The sequence below is a fragment of the Xiphophorus maculatus genome, chromosome 15 (assembly GCF_002775205.1).
Source record: "Xiphophorus maculatus strain JP 163 A chromosome 15, X_maculatus-5.0-male, whole genome shotgun sequence".
NCBI classification, from domain to species: Eukaryota; Metazoa; Chordata; class Actinopteri; order Cyprinodontiformes; family Poeciliidae; genus Xiphophorus; species Xiphophorus maculatus.
This window is the reverse complement of record NC_036457.1, coordinates 21823273-21846129: the sequence shown is the minus strand read 5'-3', so window position 1 is coordinate 21846129 and position 22857 is coordinate 21823273. Positions and strand designations below refer to the sequence as shown.

General features: G+C 39.4%; 1 protein-coding gene across 7 annotated transcripts in view; it reads right to left on the bottom strand.

The window, feature by feature from the left end:
* Positions 1-22857, bottom strand: part of enah (ENAH, actin regulator) — a 123904-nt gene that overhangs the window by 73383 nt on the left and 27664 nt on the right. Inside the window, exon 1 of one of the 7 annotated variants that reach the window (XM_023347693.1) lies at positions 12501-12648. The exons of 1 other annotated variant lie outside the window; for it this stretch is intronic. In XM_023347693.1, the coding sequence (XP_023203461.1) occupies positions 12501-12514 (14 nt within the window). In that variant the 5' untranslated portion in view covers positions 12515-12648. Of the gene's footprint in view, positions 1-3836; positions 4685-12500; positions 12649-22857 lie in introns of those variants that run through there. 5 more of the 7 variants (XM_023347690.1, XM_023347691.1, XM_023347692.1 and 2 more) reach the window with 5 other exon arrangements.

Sequence of the window (22857 nt, the reverse complement as noted above, 5' to 3'; positions counted from 1 at the left end):
GGTGGAACTGTGCATCTGCTGAGCTCATTATACAAACTCCTTCTCAGTGAAATGCTAGTAAAAACATTGTTAAAGGGTTAATAAAGGAGCCATGTTGTGATGACTTCCTGAAGGCGGAGTGTCAAAAAGAGCAGGAGTTTTTAAACAGACAGAAGCCCAATTTCAAGGAGCTAAATTACAAAGTCAAATTTCTTTTAAGTCATACTTCGTATACGTATATTTTATACCAACTTTTTTATGACTGAAGATAAGATTACTCGATTGTGCTCTAAAGGGGTACTATGTGCCTGGAAAATACAAAATACTGACTCTTTAAGAATAAAAAACCCAGCTGTGTGAAGTGAAAATCGGATGAAACAATAAAGACCACATCACCAGCTTGGCAGTATTTTAGATATTTGAAACAAACAAAAAAATCAATAATTATTGATAGACCTATATGAAACGATGACATTGTGATATGTTTTTCAGCCATATGGTCAATGACTGCAAAATATTTGGTTCAACTAAACCAGAATTTAACCCCAACTTACATCTTCATCCTAATAATTATGTAGTGATTCATTAAGATCACAGCTGCACAGCTCAGTTTCACGGACGACTCAAAGGTAAACTGAGGGAATGCATTTGCATTGTGGTGTCAGATACTTGTAGTGTTTGAGGGAATTTGTCATCTATTCCCTATTCCTTCTATTGCTCGCTCCACCACAAGAGTTGGGAGCCAGTTTCTGCAGCTGCCACTCACTCCAGAGTTTTCTCTTTTAAATTTACTTTTAGACATGTTGTGAGTTTCTGCTTCACACAATGAAGCTTACCAGGCCAAGCAGAACATCGATTTAATTTGACCTTTTAATGGCGTTTGTGTTCTGAGACAGCAAGAAAGCCCATGACTCCATTGTTTACACCACGGACCAGCCGCTAGCTCTCAGTAGCACCACTGTATCACCTTCCACCAAATGACCTGATGAGGAGAAGAGACAGGGGACTTGCCCCCACATCAGGCATCACAACCAGAGAATTACAAACCCATCGTCCTGTCCATCTCTTCCCAATAAGAGAGTTAGTAGCTCTTATGGAGCATCAGAGAAGCTACAGGGAAAGTAGCCTGATCCATCTGGCTGAGATGTGGCTAACCATGCTAACTCCAGACACACACACAAACATGGACGGTTTTCATTTACTCCAGAACAGAACACAGGAGAGGGGTAGGAGGAGTGAAGGGGGTCTAACTGTGTTTGTGAATGATAGATGGTATAACTCTGGACATTTATCTATCAGAGACGTTCCACAGTAAGGCCACTGAGCTGCTAGCTGCTAGCATGAGGCTGTATTTGCTACCTCAAAAATTTAAAGTTATGCCTACAAAAGTTTACGCAGTTGTGAAGTTATTGTGACAACTGTATGGCCTCCTCTACTAATTTGATATACTCCAACAGACTGAACCTCCAGGTCCCTTTTCTGATCTCTGGAGACGTTAACCATGTCTCCCTGTCCTCCACTCTCCCCACCTTCACACAGTATGTAACCTGCCACACCAGAGATAATTAAACCCTGGGCGTATTGTATGCAGACACCAAGAAGCCATACAGCTCATCACCTCTCCATGGAGAAGGCCCAGATCTCCATCCTGTGTATAAACCTCAACCACTAAGGTTGGGCAATATGTAACATTTTTCCAAATGATATTCAACAGTCCAACAAATGACAATGGGCAACATATGTTTGTTTGGACTTTCTTGGGGGGTGGAACAATGTAAACACCAATTGACTTACCAATTCAGAACAAAAGTCCAAAGATTATGTTACCTATTTGGAATTACTTTGGCTTTAAATGGAATCAAATGGGTAAACCACAGGATGTAGTCAAAGTAGTTTGTTTGTTGTGGAAACTTATAGTGCCGGCAAAGGATTCAACCATGATGAACTTGAATGACCATTTGTATGTTCACAATCTGGTTGTGTATGCTGGGCTGTCACAAGTTGCTGCAGCCATTTAAAGTTTTTCACCCTCAGAAAATCACAAGTGCTTTTATTAAAATGGTTAAATATGATAAGGACAACCTCAGATGGATACAGTGAACCATGTTCTGTAAATATCTCTCAAAGAAAAATGCATGAAAAATGTTTTCCATTAATATCACAAATGTCATGAAAATACCAGCCACAAGCACACCTTTGGAATGCACCCCTAGTAAAAGCCACCTGTCCACAGAGCTAAATCCAATTAGGTAAATATGCTTGTTTTCCTTGTCAAAACATGTATAAGATTCATCCTGAAGACATTTTCTCCCTTTTTCTTGTTCTGGTTTTATATAGTTTTTGGATATGTCCTTTGTGCGTTTACTTTGAATGCACCAAATTGCTCCCAAAGACATAACATCCAAAGAACATCAGCAGCTACAGGTCAGCAGCACTGACCTCAGATCTAATGAATACCCTAGAGAGGTTGCTCCTCAATTATCTCCCTCCCCCCCAAATGAGGTCTTCATTGGATCCATTGCAGATTGCCTGGAAGCAAAGTGAGGATCATGTTCTTTAATGTCCCCAGTGTTTTTAACTCCGTCCAGCCTGGACTTCTAAGGGAAACGCTGGTGCTGTCAGGAGTGGACCACCATGTCCCAGTGGATACTGGACTAACTCAGTGAGTTGATCCTTAATGCTGACAGAAATGTTTCACTATGTATTTTTGTCCAGCTTGTGAAAGAAACAGATCACGGGAACAAAAAAAAGTTAAAGAACATAATCTCTGGCAGCTTCTTAATATTCAAGTTAAACCTCACTTTGTTGAACAGTTTTCCTCTCTCCTGTAGTGAAGAACATCCCTTTGAAGGAATACTATTCCCAAGTGAACCTAAGATATGACATTTCAGCAAACAGAATCAATATTTAAGTAGCTTCTCCCTGTAAAAATGATGTCAGCACTGAAAATGGAAGTTTATGATGTAGCCATTTCATTCCTAACCACACCCTCTGGGATGAGGGAACATTAAGATAAAGTCAGGCAGGAAATATATCCTCTCATTATCATGAACAAGGATCCAATATGGAGCTGCAATATTACTACTGAATATTACAGTGATGTTAAATTTGATTAACATTTTCCTTGCTATTCTTTTTTTTCCACTTATCACAATGTCCCTGTCAGTCTTTATAAGCACTTCAGCCACTAACTTGTATATCCAGTGAGGACATCAAGGGCCCTGAACGTTCAACCAATTCACCAGACGTGTTGTTGTAATGCACAATTTACATACATGAGATTTGAACTATAATATCCAACCAGACTTTACATCAAAACAGTTATTTGCAAGTGTAATACCACACCAATTGGTTTTTTTGGCACCAAAAAGTAGCAGGTGAATTTCATAAGCCTGTTTTATTAAAGGCCTGGTTGGTTAGTTGGTTGTTTGCAATTACTGTACTTTCATCTGAGAAAAATTATAAATAATCTCTGCTGTTTTGGTTACTTTTTTATAGGTTTAAGACTTTCAATTAAGAAGAAAAACCTTAATGTTTAGTTTAAAATAATCAGGATGAGGGGCACTCACTAGAAGCGTTTTCTTCCATCTAAAACAAACTTAAACTCTGTTAAACTTAGCGCATTAAAACTGATAAAGTAATCACTGCAACTAGTTGATCTGTGTTAGATACAGTGAGTTCAATCAACACATGGCATTGCATCACCAAAGCCCTGTTTTATTAATCTTATCTACTAGTTCATGCTCCACCAAAATAGTAAATATCAGACACCAGGAATTATGACAGCCGAAGCTAAGCTTCCTAACAGAATGAGATGATGAGTTCAGGACTTAACCTCAGGTGAGGCAGGTACGTACCGGTGGATTTCCATTTTGGAGGCCAGCACACATCTCTGATTGAGGATGAAGCTGGAGGCTTTAGAGAGTGCAGCTGATGACTGGACCTGCATGGTTCCAGACAGTCCTCTAGCTGCTCAGGTGATCCAGACAACACCACTGTAGTTTGCCCCCCCAGCAGCTGCAGCTTAGCGTTTCCGTCTTTGGGTCTTGTGTCCCGGTTGCCTCCACTCTTTAACTCAGCAGTTAAAGTGGTTGTTCCCTTCCTCTCTACAAATCAGCTTTCTTCATCTTCCAAACCAGAGTGCCAGCTAACCCCCCCTTCCTTGCACGCCCGGCCCCTCTCTCAGGCTCTCCTGGAAGCCTCCATAGCAGGGAGATTCCTTCTTCATTCATACATGCGATGTCAGCGAACAGCCAGGGAGCGGACGTGTGGGGGAGCCATCCAAACCGCCAGCCAGCGGTGTTTTTCCCATGACACCGACGCCAGCTCACACAAGACACGCACACAGCACACGCGCTTCTTCAGCCCTGGCGTTTTGCCGTCGTGGCGACAGCAGAGGTATCCAGGCAACAGGCTCCCGCTTCCAGCACAGGTTGCTCCGGTGCTCCGTGGTGAAGGCAGCAGAGAGGGGAAATCACCGCGGTGGCATCAGGCAGACCTGGATGGCTCGACTCGGTGGAGTATCTGCTCCAATGTGTTGGGGAGATAGATTCTTTCCTTCTGCAGCTTTTCGTGCCTTCTGTCCATCCGTTCTCTGTCCCGACTACATCTCTTCATACCTTTGTCTATCGCTTGATCTCATACTCTCATCTGCCTCCTCCCTTCCTGGCTCGCAACTCCCTCTAGCTGCTTTTTATCTGTGTGACTCGGAGCACCGGGCTCTCTCTAATTTACCGTTCACCCACCCAGCTCTTCCCTCTCTGTCTCTCCTTCAATCGCTTCAAAACAAATGTAGCAAAAGAAAAAAAAAAGGGAAGCAGCAACGTTTGATGAACGAACTTTATATGAGCTTTTTCCCAGCATCGCAGATTCAGTCCAGTCTTGTTCAACCATTTTCTTAATTTACTGAATCTGGGAGCAATATCCTGAAAGCCTAATTCTCTATATTTCTATTCAGTCAGCTACAATAACCTGGCAGGGTGAAGCATAATCCATCAACAGACAACTGTACACAGCGAACAGAATGATAAAGAACTTGGATGTTTTGCAGTTACCAGACTATCAGCATATTACTCATCACTGATTTCACTACTGCTCAATGGGAATAAAAGTACAGTCTGCAGACTCTTGAGCCTGTTCTCCACAGGCCTGTATTTAATCAGTTCTTCCAGAACTTCCAGATTACTCTTCATCTGCTGATCCTGCGCGGTTCTTGTCCGTTTTCTGGAGCCACCTCAAGAGTGGTTAAAGCTGAAACGATTTGATTGGCAGCAGTCATGATTTTTTCAGCTTCTGGATTTATGTCAACGACAACATCTCAACCACCATTTTCAATCAGCAACAAAACTATAGTAGTTGAAGAACTGCAAATCCATAAATCCATGGTTCAAAACTTCTCGTCAATTAAGGCGGAAGAGCGCTTACAGTGTTAGCTAGATGGGGAATCGCGCAATAAATATACCAAGAGATTTTGGAGAAACTGGCCGCTGAATGGTACGAGCACAAAATGAAATGTTGGTGTCGACCACAGCTCCTACATGGCCCATCCACATTCCTGCCCATTTTCACTCACACTGCTAATGAAGTGTGTAGTTAACCCAACTTGACTAAAACTGAATCAGACATTAACTGGCCAGAGCGAGACTCCACAAAGGAGAAGGGGCTTCAGTTATACCAAGTCCTCCTGGTTGCTGTGCCAACTTTTATGTCAACGTGGTAAGCTGGACAGCTTTTTTTCCTGTTTTATTTAGTATGTAAAAAAAATATTCAAATGACCAAACCATCCTTCTGCTTTAGGTCAGCTTCATTAAGCTTCACTTATGTGGAGGTATTTTCACTACCATAAAGCCAAAAGGTAAGAAAAATTATATAAAGCAGTCAGGCTGTACTTTCATTTTTAACTAGTGTCCCATATTGACACTACAATAATAAAGGTGAGACAGACTGCACAGGCAAGCAGTTTGAAATGGATGAAATCTGAACTCTTCAATTCTTTCCCTCAAGAAGACTTCCTTATTGTCAGCTGGGAAAGTGTTTCAACAGCATTTATTGGATCTGGTCAAAAATGCATTAAAATACATTGATGAAATATTAAAGGGCTGAGTCCTTTGTACTGTTCTCGATAACACTGGTATTATTATGGCACCATTATTTTTTATAAAAACAATTAAGATTGATTCTTTTTCTCATCCACTAAATAAATGTACAAAAAGGTTATCGATTTTTTTTTTCAGAGTTTCTCAGTAACTGTATCTGAAATATATTTTTTAGTTTGAGCATTTTTACCAGAGGTGCAAAGGTAAATGTCATAGTATATCCTTATCTACTGAAAAAACTGACTTTTTAAAAAAGTAGAATATCAAGACAAACTTTCTCAGCCAAACACTTTTATAATATAGCTAGATTAGATTAATCTCTTAAATTCCCTCCACACATTACTCTCTCTGCTTTCCTTTAATCAAACAGCAGCTAAAGATGTTGGTCTCATCTCTAAAAATCTCCAGCGTTACTTCTTATTTAGACTCAAAGACATCTTTCAATGTGTCTGAACCACTATCGTCATATTAATGGGCTTTTATTCAAAGAGAAGCACCACTTCCTTCAATCCAACAAGCTCAGTTCAATATTCCAGTCAAACTGATGAACTGCAGCTTCCTCTGCAGCTGTTTTGAACAACAAAAAATACACTTGTTGAGCATATGTTTTCTTTTTTTTATCGTTGAATCAAACTTTGTACCCAGAGGGCTGTTAACTTATTCATGGGAAGATGTAATTACAATAAGTGCTGAAATAAAACCCTTTTTTATATTTTCCCTCGGACAGCAAGCTCAACAGGCATGAAGTCGGCTGGGATAAAGCAAGCCGGGGATGACATGTCACTGAGTTTAGAGGAAACAATACAGCAAAAACACACCTTCACGGAAAGAGAGCAGATGGAACAACAACAAAGAAGCATATTTCTGCCAAACAACTCAGAAATTTGGAGATTAATCTCAGAAATATTCCAGAAAAGACTTGAACATTACTGAGGCTCAAAAGTAAAACAATTTTCAACTCTTTTGAAGTTTCTTCATCTAGAAAATTTCTGAGCCCAACCTCTAATTTACTGAGATTTGTTTCTTCTTGAAAATGTTTTGACTTTTGGAGCTCAGAAATGTTCTTGTTTTTTGTGCTAAATTTCTGAGATCAATCTAAAAAATTTTAACCTTGCAGGGGATATTTACTCTTTTTTTTTTTTATCTACAACAGCCCCAATACGCCATCGTTCATTAATGCTGTTAAAATAAAGCCTTTAATGCAGCTCATTGGCAAACATGCACAGCTTTATTTATTATTTCATTAAGCTCATTATGAATAAGTAAAGCACAAACTGGTGATGGAAGTACATGTCATGTGATTAGCGACAGGTGAGTTTGCGAGATTAACTTGCCCCACTAATGGACAGAACTAATAAAGCAGATCTTTACAGGCAGGCTGAGGCAGAGAGCGTCCCGGGAACCAAGCTGTGATGGATGGAAGGTCTGTGGCTGGAGCAGTTTGTCACACTTGGGTTAAGTGCACAGTCAAAAGTTGTCTAAACAAGAACACACACACACATCGGGAGCCATTACAACCAATTAGAGCGAGACATTGACAGAGAAGGATGCAAGAGCGGCGCTAGGCACCTGTAATGAGCTGTTATGTCTTTTCACAGAACAGATGATGCGAGGGAGGAGAGGAGGAAGACACGGGGAGGACAGGGGGAAAAAAAAGAACGAAACCAACTGCAAACGCCATCACCATGGTGGTTAATAGGGATTAGATATTGGACAATAAATTCACACACACATAAGATGAAGACTGAATGAGCGGAGGACATGGGATGAGAGCGGGGAGAAGTGAGCATTTCTTCCATGAGGCTTGATGCCATTTCAGCTGCAGGAGGCAGCCGGGTACAGGTGGCTCAAATGCCACACATTGTCAAAAAAGAAAAAAAAAACCCCAAAAAACACACACTATTTCCCACACAACACTTCTAAAAAAAACAAACAGACACATGGTACAACTGCTGAGAAAAATCCTAGCATGGTGTACATGACTTTTAATCAAGTTATGCACTACGTTGATATTGTTAAAGTGAGACCATTAACTTAAGTGTGAAATCAGATGATTTCAGTGATTAACAAACCAAACTAGGGGCTGCTCATGATCCATCTGTCACATCTGCCACTTCAATGTCACAGACAGACATTCAAGGTTTATATAGAGATCTATGTGATCTAATAGAGATCTAATAGAGTGAACTGAGGTTCACTCTATTAGATTACATAGAGTGAACTCAGAGCTCTGATATGTAACTGGATCATCCATCAAATATACAGCAAAAACAAAATCTTATCAAGTATTTTTGGTCTGGTTTTTAGTGCAAATATCTTCGTACATTTGAAATAAGACAAGACTAACTTATCAGTAACTTTTCAGCAAGATATAGGAGCTTGTTTTAAGTCAATAATTCCTTAATATTAGTGAAAAAGTACTAGTTTCATTGGCAGATTATTTCACTTGTAGCAAGCTTTTTTCCCATGTTATAATGTGCTGTGGTTGTCCCATCAGACTGTCAGTTCCCGAAACCACACAGTGCACAGAGTAAAAGCATCTCTTAAGACTTCAGGAGAGTTAAAAATGTTTCCCCATCTGTGAGAAAAAGAAAATTCTAATAAAAATTCTGAACCTTTTTTTAAGAACACCTTTTATTGCTTAAAATGCAATACAATTCAAACATCACTTTTAGTCTCATTAGCCAAATGATGTTAGCCAAACTGTACAACATGCCATGTTCTGTTCTAATAATCCCAGAAAAAAGTTGGAGTCTTTTGATAAAGGAACAAAAATGTCCCCTATTAGCCACGAACAAGCTTGATTTATGTAGTGGATGCTTCCTGCTGAGGTGTTCAAGGACAGAGGACGGAGAATCGAGGACGTGTTATTGTGAAATGTTTTATTGTGAAAATGTCAATTCTGTTGTGCAGCACACACACTTGGCTGTGCTATCTTTATAATTTAGTTTAAACAGATCTCTCATTTGAGATACTTTTAATTTCTTTCCTGGGTGTGCTTCTGTCACTCACCGTCTCCCTCCATAGCTGCTAATAGCAGTTAGCATTAGTCTAAAGCTCATTGGTGGAAGTGAGAGCATTACGCAACACAAATAATCATCCTTCCGAAACACAGTAAATAGTAAAATATAACCTAACAAAGCCTCGAGGGAGGGCGTGCCGTGGTGGCGTAGGGGTTAGCGCGACCCATATTTGGAGGCCTTGAGTCCTCGACGCGGCCGTCGCGGGTTCAACTCCCGGACCCGACGATATTTGCCGCATGTCTTCCCCCCCATCTCCTTCCCTGTTTCCTGTCAGCCTACTGTCATATAAGGGACACTAGAGCCCACAAAAGACCCCCTGGAGGGGTACAAAAAAAAAAAAAATACTTGACAAAGCCTCGAGGGAGATCATTTTAAAAATCGAGGTCCTGGAATCATTCGACGAATCGTTACAGCTCTAATGGTAATATACGTTTCTGACATGATGGACCATCAGTCAGCCACCTGCAGCAGCTCTGACCACGCAAGCAGAGCCCTGTCATCAAACTCCAGCTCTATCCTCTGGTTGTGATAAAGCAGCAGAACGTGTCAAAGCTGTCAGTGAATTTACTGCTGGAGTCCCTCTCTGCAGCAGAGTGGAGCTGATTAAGTTCTGCTCTGCAGCCGGCTGTTAATAACAGCTGATGAATTATTAAGCGCCACATTGGTCAAAGTGTAGCCACAGGCTGAGGCCACACTGGAAATTTAGATCTCAAGTCAGAGTTACACTCAGTCAACATTTAGCAGCAGGCTACGGGTCAGAAAAGTTTCAATTCAATTTGAGTTTTTCAGTTTGTGAGAATGAAAGTGAATGAATATACAGATTAAAATGTGCGGTATGGTACCACTGCCCGTCACTGAAACACAGACGAACACGACTCTCCGGGCATATTCAGAGCTAATAAGCTCCAGAAGAGTAGCAGACGGGTCCATAAAACAGCCCCAACAGGGTGATAACAGAGACTTGATATCTCGACTGAGGGGAAACCTCAGTCATGTTAAAAGCTTGAACAGACAGGGAGTCTGAACAGTTCAAAATAGAATTATAATACAAGACAAAACAGATGTGGACACCATAGAGTCACCTTTCCTTAGGTATATTTAAATGCCCCAGTGTCATTTTACATAGGAGTGGACAGGGGGAACAACCCTGTTCAGAAGAAGTCACCCTGCTTAAACACCAGTTTTGGTTTTCCTGAAATATTGCCCAGAACAAATCTTTCAATTTAATAAATTGACTTTATTCTTTTCCCTAAACCTAAGCATCTTACAATACCAATGAAAATAGCCTGCAGTGACCGTACAGGTCACCACAGGATGAGGTCAGAACTCATGCAGCTTCACCTGCAGCCTTGTAGCTCAAATGCTGATGGTAATAATTACAGCTGAGGTGATGAAATAAAGCTAAGACTGAGAAGAGACTTACTTCAGTCCAAATATCTAATGTTCCACAGACTGAGGCAGATGCATACTTCTTTTGAAATGTTCTTATATTTACTATGGTTCATATATTTACAATTAGATGACATTAAACTGACAGGAAGTTTCTTGCTGTGTGCACAACTTTGGCAAATAATGGAGACAATGACAGACAGAAATCTCTATCTGGAGTTAATTTCCACACCACGGATCATACAAACAATGAGCTACATTATTGTGTCTGTGGGACGGGGCATATCTCTGTGTTGCTGTCATTACACCTGTGCAGCTCCTGTTGTCTAATTTGAACAATGATGTCATTGTATCTGGCTGAAGCCTTCACACAGGCAGGATGCTACAGGCAGACAAGCACTGATTCAAAACAGCAGCTCAATGTCTCAATAATAAAAAAAATAAAGTTGCAATTACACAAATATAATTATTAGGGCTTCAATTGCCATTTATTTTTAGCAATTGATTATTCTGATGATTAATTGGACTTCTCAGTGCAGTGTGGAGCTCATCTGGTCAATTTTTAGTTTAACTTATAAATAACTGGATAGCAGAAGGTGAGCAATAGAACATTTTCTTTACAGAAGTTGATGTAGGTGACGCTAAAACTGCTACTTGAGTTTTAGAACATATTTCCAGACAAAGGTTTTTCATGTTATATGCAAAATGTATATATTTTAAAAAACCTTTTGGTTTATTTACTGCTCTGAGTGTGTTGTTCTTTCAGAAAATAGCCTTTTTTGAATATCCTCCAGTTAACGATTAATCGAGAATTGTTATTACCTATTATTATGTTTACTGATTGCTCCATAGGTTGTTTACTAGAAGCTTAAGGACTGTGCTTGCATTTCACCCAGAGGGAGACATTTTCATGACTAGAAACAAGCCAATAAAAACTTTATGGTTAAGAGGTATTCATTAATACAGGACTAAGAAAAAAATGGCTTTTGCATTGTTTTTTGTAGCTCTTGAAGAGAAATGGGCTAAAATCAGCACCAGCATGCAAAATAAGAGATTGGAAATTGGTCACAATATCAGTAATTTATAGCAATAACATGTGAGATTAACTAAATTAAAACAAGATGATAAATAAAAATATGATGCGTTCGGTTTCACCTCCAACCAACAGTGAGAATTACAAACTTAGCTGCAAATGAAAATATTTAGCTCAACGGACCAATTGAAGGTTTATGCAGTTGAAAATGACTTTGCAATCTTCTAATAGTTTGGAACGAAAGTTCGATCATTGAAGACTGAAACACATTTGCATGACCCTGGGCGATGAAGATGCAGTTTACCCGTCGATGGTTTAAAACCGCACACCAGCGAGTTACTATGGCTTAAGCCAGCAGGGGATCCTAACATTCAAGTTTATGGGACAGCAGATGGCACGAGCAATTGGAAATTTAAGAATGTAAAACTAACAAGGATTTTCTGTCACTAAAAGTATTGTTTGTCAAGGGAGTTTCTTTTGAAGACAGATTTCTCATATTTCAGTTTCTTTGAACTGGAGCAGCAGCTCCAGAAGCAGTGAAGGAGAAAAGTGCCCCATCACTTAACGGAGACGAATCTTATACTGTAAGTGAGGTGGAAACCCCCTCTGATTGGACTCTGAGGAGTTTAACAGCCGAGGCAGAGCTAAAAATATAAAAGATTTCTCATGAGGGAGAAAGGCCCAGAATACTGAATGAATTCATAGACAGCGTTAAAAGCTAAAGTGTGTTCCTGTGCTGAGAGGAATGACAGAGGTGAACAATAGTCCTGATGGGTTGATGGAACTGCAGGAAAAAGTGAGACAATCTACAGTAACCCCACTTCTAAAGCCACTCTTTTATAAATGCTGACCCTGCTTTGGAGTTGGTCATTGACAGGGTACAAAAAGGAAAAAATTTTATTTCTTTTTAATTGTGCGGCCCCTTTTGAAAATCCACATCAGAGTCAACGTTAGTCAACAAAAAACACCTCATAAACTTACGAGTCACGGGTCATCTTGGCGTTGGTAACAGGTGAATCCAGCACCTTCACCTCAAAATAAAACTAGTCGGTATAATCTAGTTCTCTGAGTGTCTCCTTTATCTACAGACTGACTGAACAAACAACTGCAGGGCTGACGGGAGGACAGTCCAACTGCCTCCGGATGGAAATGTGAACCAACCTTTGGACAGACGGCGACAGTAGAAAGGCACCCGACCAACCACAGGGCCCCAGCCCCCTCCCTGGAGCCTGGGCTAAAAGTGGAGCAGCTGAGTGGGCTCATGTGGGGGGGTGCAATGCCTCTGTTCAAGAATATCTCCCCCTACCATCCTGAAATAGATAACATGACCTAAACACGTCACCGTCTTGAATTATGTGTGGGGATTGTTAGCACCCCGACAATACAACGCTGACTCATTATAAAGCAGATGTTTCCTTCTATGGCCCATCCTGAAACCCAGGGTAAGCAGGTGCATCAGATTGAGAGGGAATTGGAAATTATTCTACACAAACATTCTCATTACCATGGTGAAGTCTGTTCCTGGGGCAGGATTTTGGGATTAATTCAAGCAATGCTAGAGATCTTTGCAAAAAAGGGGGGGGGGGTAATATTTCTGATGACACTATTCAGTGACAAAGGTCGTCTTTAAACTTTCTGTTCATGTTCACCAAACATAAATTATGTATTTCAGGTTTCTTCTGAAAATATTTTTTTTCTCAGCAATAAACAAGAAACCAGCTATACTGAGTAGTGCTTACAGTAGGTTACCAAGTCTGGTGTTGGCAGTGGTGAACCATCAGGGCTATAATGAGAAAGAAAGAAGAGAATATATTTGATCCATATATTTATCACTGAATTAACATGGACGTGCAGCCAGGGGAGAAAGCCTTCATCTGTAATCCTAAAATAAGTATATGAAAAGTAAAATAGATGTTAATGATAAAGGAAAATAAATTTTTCCACCCCAATTTTCTATAAATTAGTTAGTACCGAAGTAGAGGGGTTTCAACTAGTCCTACGTGAGGGATCAGACCAAGTGTAGCTCAAAGACCCTGAGACCCACCAATGGAAACAGTGTTCTCTCACCCGGACGTGGGTCACCAAGGCTCCACTTTGGAGTCTGGCCTAGAGCCACTCCTAAGGCCCTCCCATAGGTGGTGAGGGAGGGTGCTAACCAGACCTGGCAGGCTCAAAATGTTAATGGCAAACATATTGTGAGGGTCTGTTGGGAACACCTGGCAGAGTCTTCTGTGAGCCTGAGCTTCAATTGATGCAGGAAAAGGTAGTGATCAGGTATAAAAAACGTTTTAGTGTTGGGTTTGCTAGTAAGGGTTTCCTCACCAAGTTCAAAAGTACAAGAACATTTCACTTAATGGCATGCAAACCATTTTAAAATTATTGTTATTCTGTCTCTCCACAATAAAATGAGACTGCTTTACAATCTAGACACTTTGCTTATGGTTACATGTCAGCAAACCAAGTAAGTCAGCAGTTATACTCAATTCTCATCTCTGGGATCAGTGAGCACTGTTCTGGTACATAAGGATGTGTTGGAACGGCAACTAGAGCTAGTTAAGGAAAACCACATACACATAATTGGAGCTGCTTTGTAAAGCTAACTGTAAGAACCACTGAGTGAAACTTAAAAAAAAAAAGTTTTTTGTGCTCAGTCCTCAACTCCTCATTCAAAAGCCTTGAATGTAACATAAAGAGAGATATGAGTGCCTATGCCATACAAGTTAGCTTTATATGGCTAATGTATAACTAACAATTATATGTTATTACCAGATGTGTAACTGCTTGAATTAGATGGCCATAAACTACTGGCCATCTAATTCAAGTACTACACTTACTAACAGCACCTTCATGGCATTAGCTTTAATTAACTCTACTATACTACTGCTGGTTGAACAAAGTGAAAACAAGAATTATTAGTCAGTTTGAGCGAATGGCATGAGAATATATGTGGGGTTTTTAAGAGTCAAAAAGTTGGAAAAGTTTGCTACCTCACTTTTAAAAATAGGGGAGATGGAGATGTATAGGGGATCTTTGAAGAGTATAGAAATGAAATGAAATGTAGGTAATGTGTTCCTTTAGGCCCCAATAACAGCTCTGTACTGTATGTACCACTGAAAGTCAATAGGTAAAAGTTCTTCACCAAGTCACTGCACGTCTTGACCCTAATAGGATATGGAGTTTTAAAGTGGTTCATGTGAAAGCAACATGGAGGTAAAGGTAAAAAGGTACATGTAATTTTATTTATATAACACATTTTCAGCAACAAGGCAATACAAAGTGCTTTATAGGATCTAAAAGGAAATACAAGGTTGAATGTATCTAGGTTCTCTCTTTCGCACAAAGTAGGAGTCATGTTTAGGGGTGTGACCCAAAGCTTCAGCAGAGCAGACCTGAAATAGATCGGGCTATCTGCAGATTCTCATCATAGGATTTCAGTCTGAGCACATGGACTGGGTCTCAACATGGGATACAGATAGATTTTTATGTTTAATAATATAATCATACAATCAAAAATGTATTAACTTATTACATTGGTACTTAAATCAACAGTGATTGTTTCTAACATTTGCTCATTCTTATTTTGATACAGACTTCAGCTAAATTTATTCATAGTTTTCAATTCAATGGTATCAAGAATGAAATACCTTTTGAAGTTCCACTACTTATAGAGAAATATTGGGAGTATAGCAAGCCGATCGTACGTAGGTAATTACCCAGACTATGTGTTTATTGGATTTTATTTACCGTATATCTGGCATTATAAATCTTGCTCTGTGTTACAAAACTCTTTCATTCTCCCTCTACACGCCTTACCTTTTACCAGGACACACCTGTAAATAAGAAATTTGTTTTTAATTTGTTTTTTTTACCTGGTTAAATAAATGTTTAATAATATAAAGAGAAAATAAATCTGGTCAAAAACAGCTTTCATTCAGCTACTTAATAAAAATGCTATGAATAGCTACAGTCATTGCTGGCCGACTGTAGTTTTAAAAACAGCATTTCATATATATATATATCTATATATATATAGATATATATATATATATATTTAAAAATCCGTTTTTTTACAGATTTAGTTTCCAGTGAACACTGTCCTTTTTCTAGCATCTGGAAATGTTTGTTTGGGCTTGTGGTATGTACAGCAAAAAGAAAGGCACTTTCTCTGTAATCAAATCAACAGGGTTGGAGCTGCAAGGTCAGGTACAGCAGTACATTTTAGGAGTTTTGAAACAGGAACATTTAGAAATCTTGGCATAATTTTATACTAAAATCTGGCCAAGGCCTAGAGTGAACTGAAAAGAAAGTTTAAGAGAAATGTAGAAAAGTGCTTTAATGGACTTGATCCAGCAGCCACAAACAAAGACCCTCCTAACAAAAGCAGGAACATTCCACATTAAAGCAGCGTTTAAACTATGAAATGTTCTGATCACTCTAAGATACCTGAAGTATTTCTGGAAACCACAGATAATTTTTCCTGAGTTGAGGAAGATTTATTGATTGGTGTAAACGACAAAGGAGGGACTGAAGGAAGGAAGAAGAAGCTAAGAAATATCCATGGTAATAAACCTCCTCCTGACTAAATGGACACAGAGTGAATGTATCACTTCTTTCAAAGTTTCCCACTCCCCCTCCCTCCTTCTGCCCACTCTCAAACACTCTCTCCTTTCATTCATCCCTTTCCCTCTGGCTCATACTTCTGCACCAATCCTGTCTCGGTATCTTCTCCTCTCCCACTCTGCTCATCCAAACCCCCTCTTTCGCCCTCTCTCCATTTCTCCCCGCCGCCATTCCTTTTGTCCTCTGTCCCTCGTCTTGTCTCCTCACCTCACCTCTGATGCTAATGGGCCATTGATGCGGTCTCTATGGTGATGTACTTTTCCTTCCACTGGAGAGGAGCGGGCCAGTGGACTGAGCTGATTAGTGGAAGAGAGCAACCTGTGAATGTGTGAGCTCACAACTGTGTGTCAGACTGTACACACAGTGAGGCTAAAGCTAACTATGCATGAGGGGGGGTGTTTGTGTGTGTGTACGGAAAACAAAAAACACAGATGGGCCAGCATGGCTGCTGATTTGACTGTTTGTGGAGCAGCGAACATGAGCTCTGTGGGTTAGCTGTTACCATAATAAGCACCGAGGGTCCCCTCTATTAAACTGCAGCATGGCTCCTCGCGGACGCACGGGAATACGAGTGGGTGAAAGATTAAGAGTTTTAATAATCGCAAAAATGTTTCCTGTCCACACGACATGAGCAAAGAGGAATTCTTCCACGGTGAGAAAGCAGAGGGATTCATATTGGGAGCTAACCAGAAATAAGATGCCAAATTATTTCAGTAAGAGGTTTTGGCACCGATTCTGTGACCTACGCAGAGCAGCCTGGAAGCGGCTCCTCAAAGAGCTCTGCAGGAGGCTAAGCCTGGCCCAGCTGGGAAACGACAGGACAGACTGAGAAAATGGACACAAATCAGCAGGAAAAGCATTATAAGACTAGAAACACGACAAAAAAGAAGAAGAAGAGAAGGCTTACTAATGTATGCATTATATAAGAACTCTAGTGATATTTTATTGGTATATTAGGTGAATGATAAAAGATAAATAATGCAGTTTGCTTTCATATAAATATCTGAAAAGTGCGGTGTGCATTTGTAGTCGGCCCCTTTGTGTTAGGGCTTAGAACTACTGTTGCTGCTAGTCTTTTGGTAGCATGTCTGTAACAACTTTGGACATTAAATAATGAATATTACAATAATTCATTACACAGCAGCTTCAGTCAGATTGGATAGAGATCTTGTATTAACATCAATATTCAAATCATCCAACAGATTCCCAACTGCATTTAGGTCTGGGCTTTAACTAGGACATACTTTGATCTAAACTACTTATTTCTAGCCCTGGTTGTGTGTTTAGAGGTGCGGAAAGGGGAGCCTCCACCCCGGCCTCATGTGTTTTGGAGAATTGAGCAGTTTTTCCCCAACATGAGGCAGCCACTACTGTGCTTCACAGTGAGGATGGTGAGTTCAAGGTGATGTCAGGTGTTAGCCTTCAGCCACATTTTGATCTGCCATTTAACAAGGATAATACTATTGGTCTTCCTAGCCAGTCTGTCAGTTTAGTCTTAGTGGGTTTTAACTTGTGTCTTGGTCTATTTTCATTTAAAGACTCCAAGTTTAAGATATTTTTTTAGGACGTATCACTGCTTTAAGCTTTTTACAATGTTATCCCTGACCTATCTGTGTTTTTTATTAACTGGGTGGATTTTGAATTCACTACATTTTATTTAGGGGCATTAGAGTCAAGGGGCACTAAATTAAAATGTACACTACATTTCCGATTTGAAATAAAATATTTCAAATCTGAAGAAAATATAGTTTTTTGCCCCTTCCACTTCACAATTATGCAACACCTAGTCACATAAACTCCAGTAAAATACAGTTTGAATTTTGAACATAAAATGTGAGAAAGCCTTGAGAGATATGAAATATTTTCTGTAAAACAATAAAAAGAGAGATACAACATGGGGTGTTTTTGTCATAATGCTTCATAATGTGAGCAGTTCATAATGTAGCATTATGACAACACATCTTGTTGTCATTGGTCACGACAATGACAACATCTTGTTGGTAATGACAACAAGATGAGTGGCAGAGAACTGGTTTTAGATGGAAAGTTTGACTAACCACAGTCTTCCTTTAGGAAAAAACTATTCTCAGCTTTCAATCCACACTCAGAGAATGTTCTACATTTATCATTATGTCCTAATACGGTCAAATACACTGTGTCTGGCATAAATTTGGACTGAGGCAGTGAAACCTAAGAGCACAGTGGATTTGAAAAGTCTACACACCCCTAGTAAAATGCCAGCTGTGGCAATGTTACTTGGATAAATCATTGTAGAAGATTTTCCCCCAACCTTTGATACAACCAATCAACTGCACAACTCAATTGAGAAAAAAAAAAAGATTTTTTAGAGAGAAGTAATTGGAAACTAAATCAATGTGATCACATAATTGTGCATACCAACTTGTAGCTCAGGATGTGGCTCAGCATTAACCACTATGTTATGCTGTTGTAGATTGTCAGCCATCCAGAAAAAGTTCATTTTCAACTAGGAGCTTTTTGGATGAGAGCAGCAATAATGTGAATGGTAGAACCTAGTCAACAAAAGCATGGCTTCACAACAAGTGGGCCAAGACAGCAACCCAATCAATAACATAGCGTGGTAATAAAATCAAAGGGTGCTTCAACAAGGCATTAGTTCAGGGAAGTGAGTTTGATTATGTTGTAAAACAGGGAGGCAGCTGGTCTATTGGCTCCCTTATTCAGGTGCCTTTGAAAAGAAAAAAATAATCACAATTTTACCATTTATTCTTTATTCTCCCTCCCCAGTAGATTTCAATTAGTTTTTCAGAGTTGTTAAAGTTATCTTACACTTAAGGCGAGAAAATTAATTTTAACTTTTATTTTGTTTTGTTTTGGGGGTGTTTTTACAGCATAAAAACAAGCCATTTAACAGAGTAGTAAAGTAGTAGTTTTTATATTTATATCTACTTCAATTTGTTGAAGTACCTGACCAAAGCTGATTGTCACAGCATTGCTTAAGCTTTCTTTAATGCTGGTTAAGAGGAAAAACACAAACTGGGTAAAGATTGTGTTCACAAAGTAAAAGGAGGAAACGTACAGTAGTTTTAGTGGTTGCTTCAGACTGAGATCATTTAGTCATATTCATCTTAGTTCTTAATTTGCCAATAATTAATGCAAAAGAACCCACAGGAAGAATCCTGTTTCACTTTGGGTGCATGTTGGACACAGACCATCTGAAGCTACAAGCTATGCTTAATCTGATTATAGGCACATGTTATGTCCAGACTAAGTTTCAAAAGGGTATATAGATTATTGGAATAAATGAATAAATTTTGCAAATCAGTTAACTCAAAAGTACTGCCCCCTACATGCAAATAGTAATCAACAATGATCGCTTTACTGCAATCTTACCATAAGATGCAAACATACATTCTACAGCAACAAAACCAAAAATAATGGGGATGACATAGATGAAAAAAATAAACAGCAACTAAAGATCTAAAAGTCCTAGCACAATGCTGCCATCGGATGGCGCTGGTCTCTCATCAGGCTTCTGTTTCCCTCCGCTACCCTGTTACACCAGTAGCCATCTACATTACCTCGCTTGACACTTCATCTCTATGTTCTGTCTTTGCCCTGGGTGGTTTACTCCAGGTACTTCAATGCTTCGTCATTCAGTGTTTCTACTCTGGCTCTGAGTCTGCATGCCTGCAATCCTACTAGTTGAACGTTTTTATTTGGATATGTACAGTTTCAAGATTTTACTCCATACAAAAAGGGGGAGGGGAAACAGAAAATTCCATGAGTTTTCCTTTTTAAATCCATTTATCAAAGTGTCTGGCCATTGAAAATGAGTTTTTTCCCCCCAAAGTAGCACACTAAAATAACTCTTGCGTGTTTGATGCTGGTAAATGCCCTAAAGGCTTGCTCCACATGAATTGTAACTTTATATGATAATAACCTTGCTGAATATCAGGGCGTCTGTAATCTGCTGCTGGGAAATGCTGAGATGCTTTTTGCATGCGAGGGTGATTTCAATGACATACTGCGAGATAGCGGAGCTGCAGGCAATAAGCAGTTATCACGAGCTAGCATGGTGATAAAACTGACAGGTTATCACTGCAACTGAAGTATTCTGCTGATTTCTGCTTTCCCCTATTTGCATGTAGAAATGTCCCATTCACCCTCCTGTCTCAGAACCAACATCAGGCAGCTGAGACAAAAACCAACAGGCAGATCTGATGTGCTGCTCAGCCTTTGGCCTCACCATCGGAGTGTTGTGTTTTAGTCACATGTCCAGTTTGCTGCTCACATGCTTCATGTCTGTTTTGAAAGGAGGAGAGCGGCTTGCAAAGAGGTATTGTTGAAAATGTTCCTACTTTGCCTCCTCTGCATCTATTTTATGCAGATTTGATGGAATTCCACTCACACAGAAGTCAATCTGAAGTCCTTTTAGTTAGACTTATTTGGGACGATAATGTAATGACAATCATCTTTATCTACAAAACATCACAAAAGTATTCAAACGTCTACAAGTTTTTCACCTTTTGTCTTTACACTAATTTATAGAACAATGGCTTTTTTTTTTTCAAATGGGCAGCTAAGATTTTGGATCTTCTGATTTAACCTTTTTCTTAATACACAAGTCCAGGTGGTAACACTTCATTTGAAGGGGTGTGCATAAGACTGATAGGACACTGTCATAACCATGACATAACCTCTGTCATGAACATGAAGGAGTCTTTATGAATGTTTATTGTTGTCATGAAGTGTCAATTGGTAAATAATGACACTTTTAATGCAAAGTTGCACAAAAAATCCATTAAAAGTGTAAAACTTTGCATTATTTGGTAAATAATGACCTTTTCAATGCAAAGTTGCACTCAAATTTGCAAAAAACGGCCATTAAGTGTCAACTTTGCATTACAGTTTATGACACTGTCGTGCCAGTCTTATGCACACCCCTTCAAATAAAATGTTACCTTACAGGTCTATATATAAACTGTCTGCTCTGTGAAAACATATGCAGGGTAACAAGCATGGCGGGCCACCAGTATGAATGCTGTATGTTTATTCATTTTCAATAAGTTTTTTATGCACCAGTATCAGTGACAACAAAGACAAGTTTATCTTAGGCGTGCAGTAGGAGTGATGTGAGCGCATACATCTGTGTGGACAAAGAACGATGTGTGTGTTTACACCACAAATGTTCACTCAGTACCTGTTCTGGCTCGAGCTTGGTTCTGTGTCTGCGCTTGCACCTTAATAAAGTTCATGTTGATCAGCCACACCACCAACCAATCACAGACGGGCCTTTAGTTCAGACTCTTCCCTGCAAATACTGCATTTGCTTGGATAAGTAACCAATAAACTGGCAAAGCAAAACACCACTAAACAAAATGGGAAGATTTAGGGAAACACAAGAAAACTTAATACAATAAATACTCAAATTTACCCTAAGAATATTGAGTAAACCATACAAATCTCATTGTCCATTTTGGGTCATATTTCTTTTACGTTATTTTTAAATGCCACTCGTGCTCAATGGCTTGTTTTAAGATTCATTGGCTGATTCCTTCATTAGGATTTAACTGATGTGCAAGCAAATATTTATTTTAATTACATTTTTTTGTGTGTTTGCCTTTTTTAAGATGCAATAGTTGGTGTTTAAGTATGGTCAATAACTATCTAGTCATATTTTCTGTCAACTTCTAAGTTGTTTTTGTTAAGACATAAAAGCACAGTGGGTTGCTGGTGGACTACCCTAAAGCTACTACCACCAGGTTTAACAAGTGTTTTGGGGGGAAACCCTTCATGTGTTTTGTGACGGAGTATTTGAAGAAGAATCTTACTTCTCCTGTTAAACCTTTAGTTTGCTTTTAACCTTAGAAGTAGCAATTTTATTGAGTTTTTAGACGATAAGCAACACTGACCACTGGAATACTTGACAAGCCGAATCAAATGCTATTAAATCAAAACATCATCAATGGTCGACGTGGGTGGTTGGAAAAAACATTTCCAATAAAACTGAGTGTGTGAAAGCTGGGAGCATTTCATCAAGTCCATCTACTGCACCTTTGGAAGAAACATTGATTAATCCACTAATTGTGGATTCTTTCAATACCAACAAGTATTACATTTAAAAAATGGTCAAACTACTCAAATTTGGATGACACTTGTTGTCATAGTGCAACTGGGAGTTATCTATGAGCAAATGTACATGCCAGAGCCTGCAGGCCACCATTACTCTGTCAACTGTTGAGTTGACAAGCTTTCATTAGTCATGTCAGCAGTTTTCATTATAGCCGACTGTTTCACCAACTTTCAACTTGTGACACTTCATGGATGCTTTGCAACTTTTGAGACACCCACACAAAACAGACAACAGCAACACTGCAACTAACTCCTAACTACTCCTAACACTTTGTCCCATTAGGACTTTCAGTGAGCAGGAAGATCGTGGAAAGACTGACAGAAAAGACAGAGAATTCTCCAAAAAAAAAAAAAGGCAGCAGACACTGCATGCTGATGCTTTGTGGTAGTTGCATAGTTTCATCATCATGACACTAATCTTAATCCAGTCTAGGTTGTATGTTTGGTTAATTTTTATCAACTGATTGCAGGAGGCTGTTTCTTTTAGTTTTGTCCTACTTTGTTTTGACTTTCAACCAATCTCAGTCAAAACTAGATGTAATTGATATATTTACGACTCAAGAGGTAAAATTGTCTATTTTTTAAGACAGTGTCATTTCAGTTA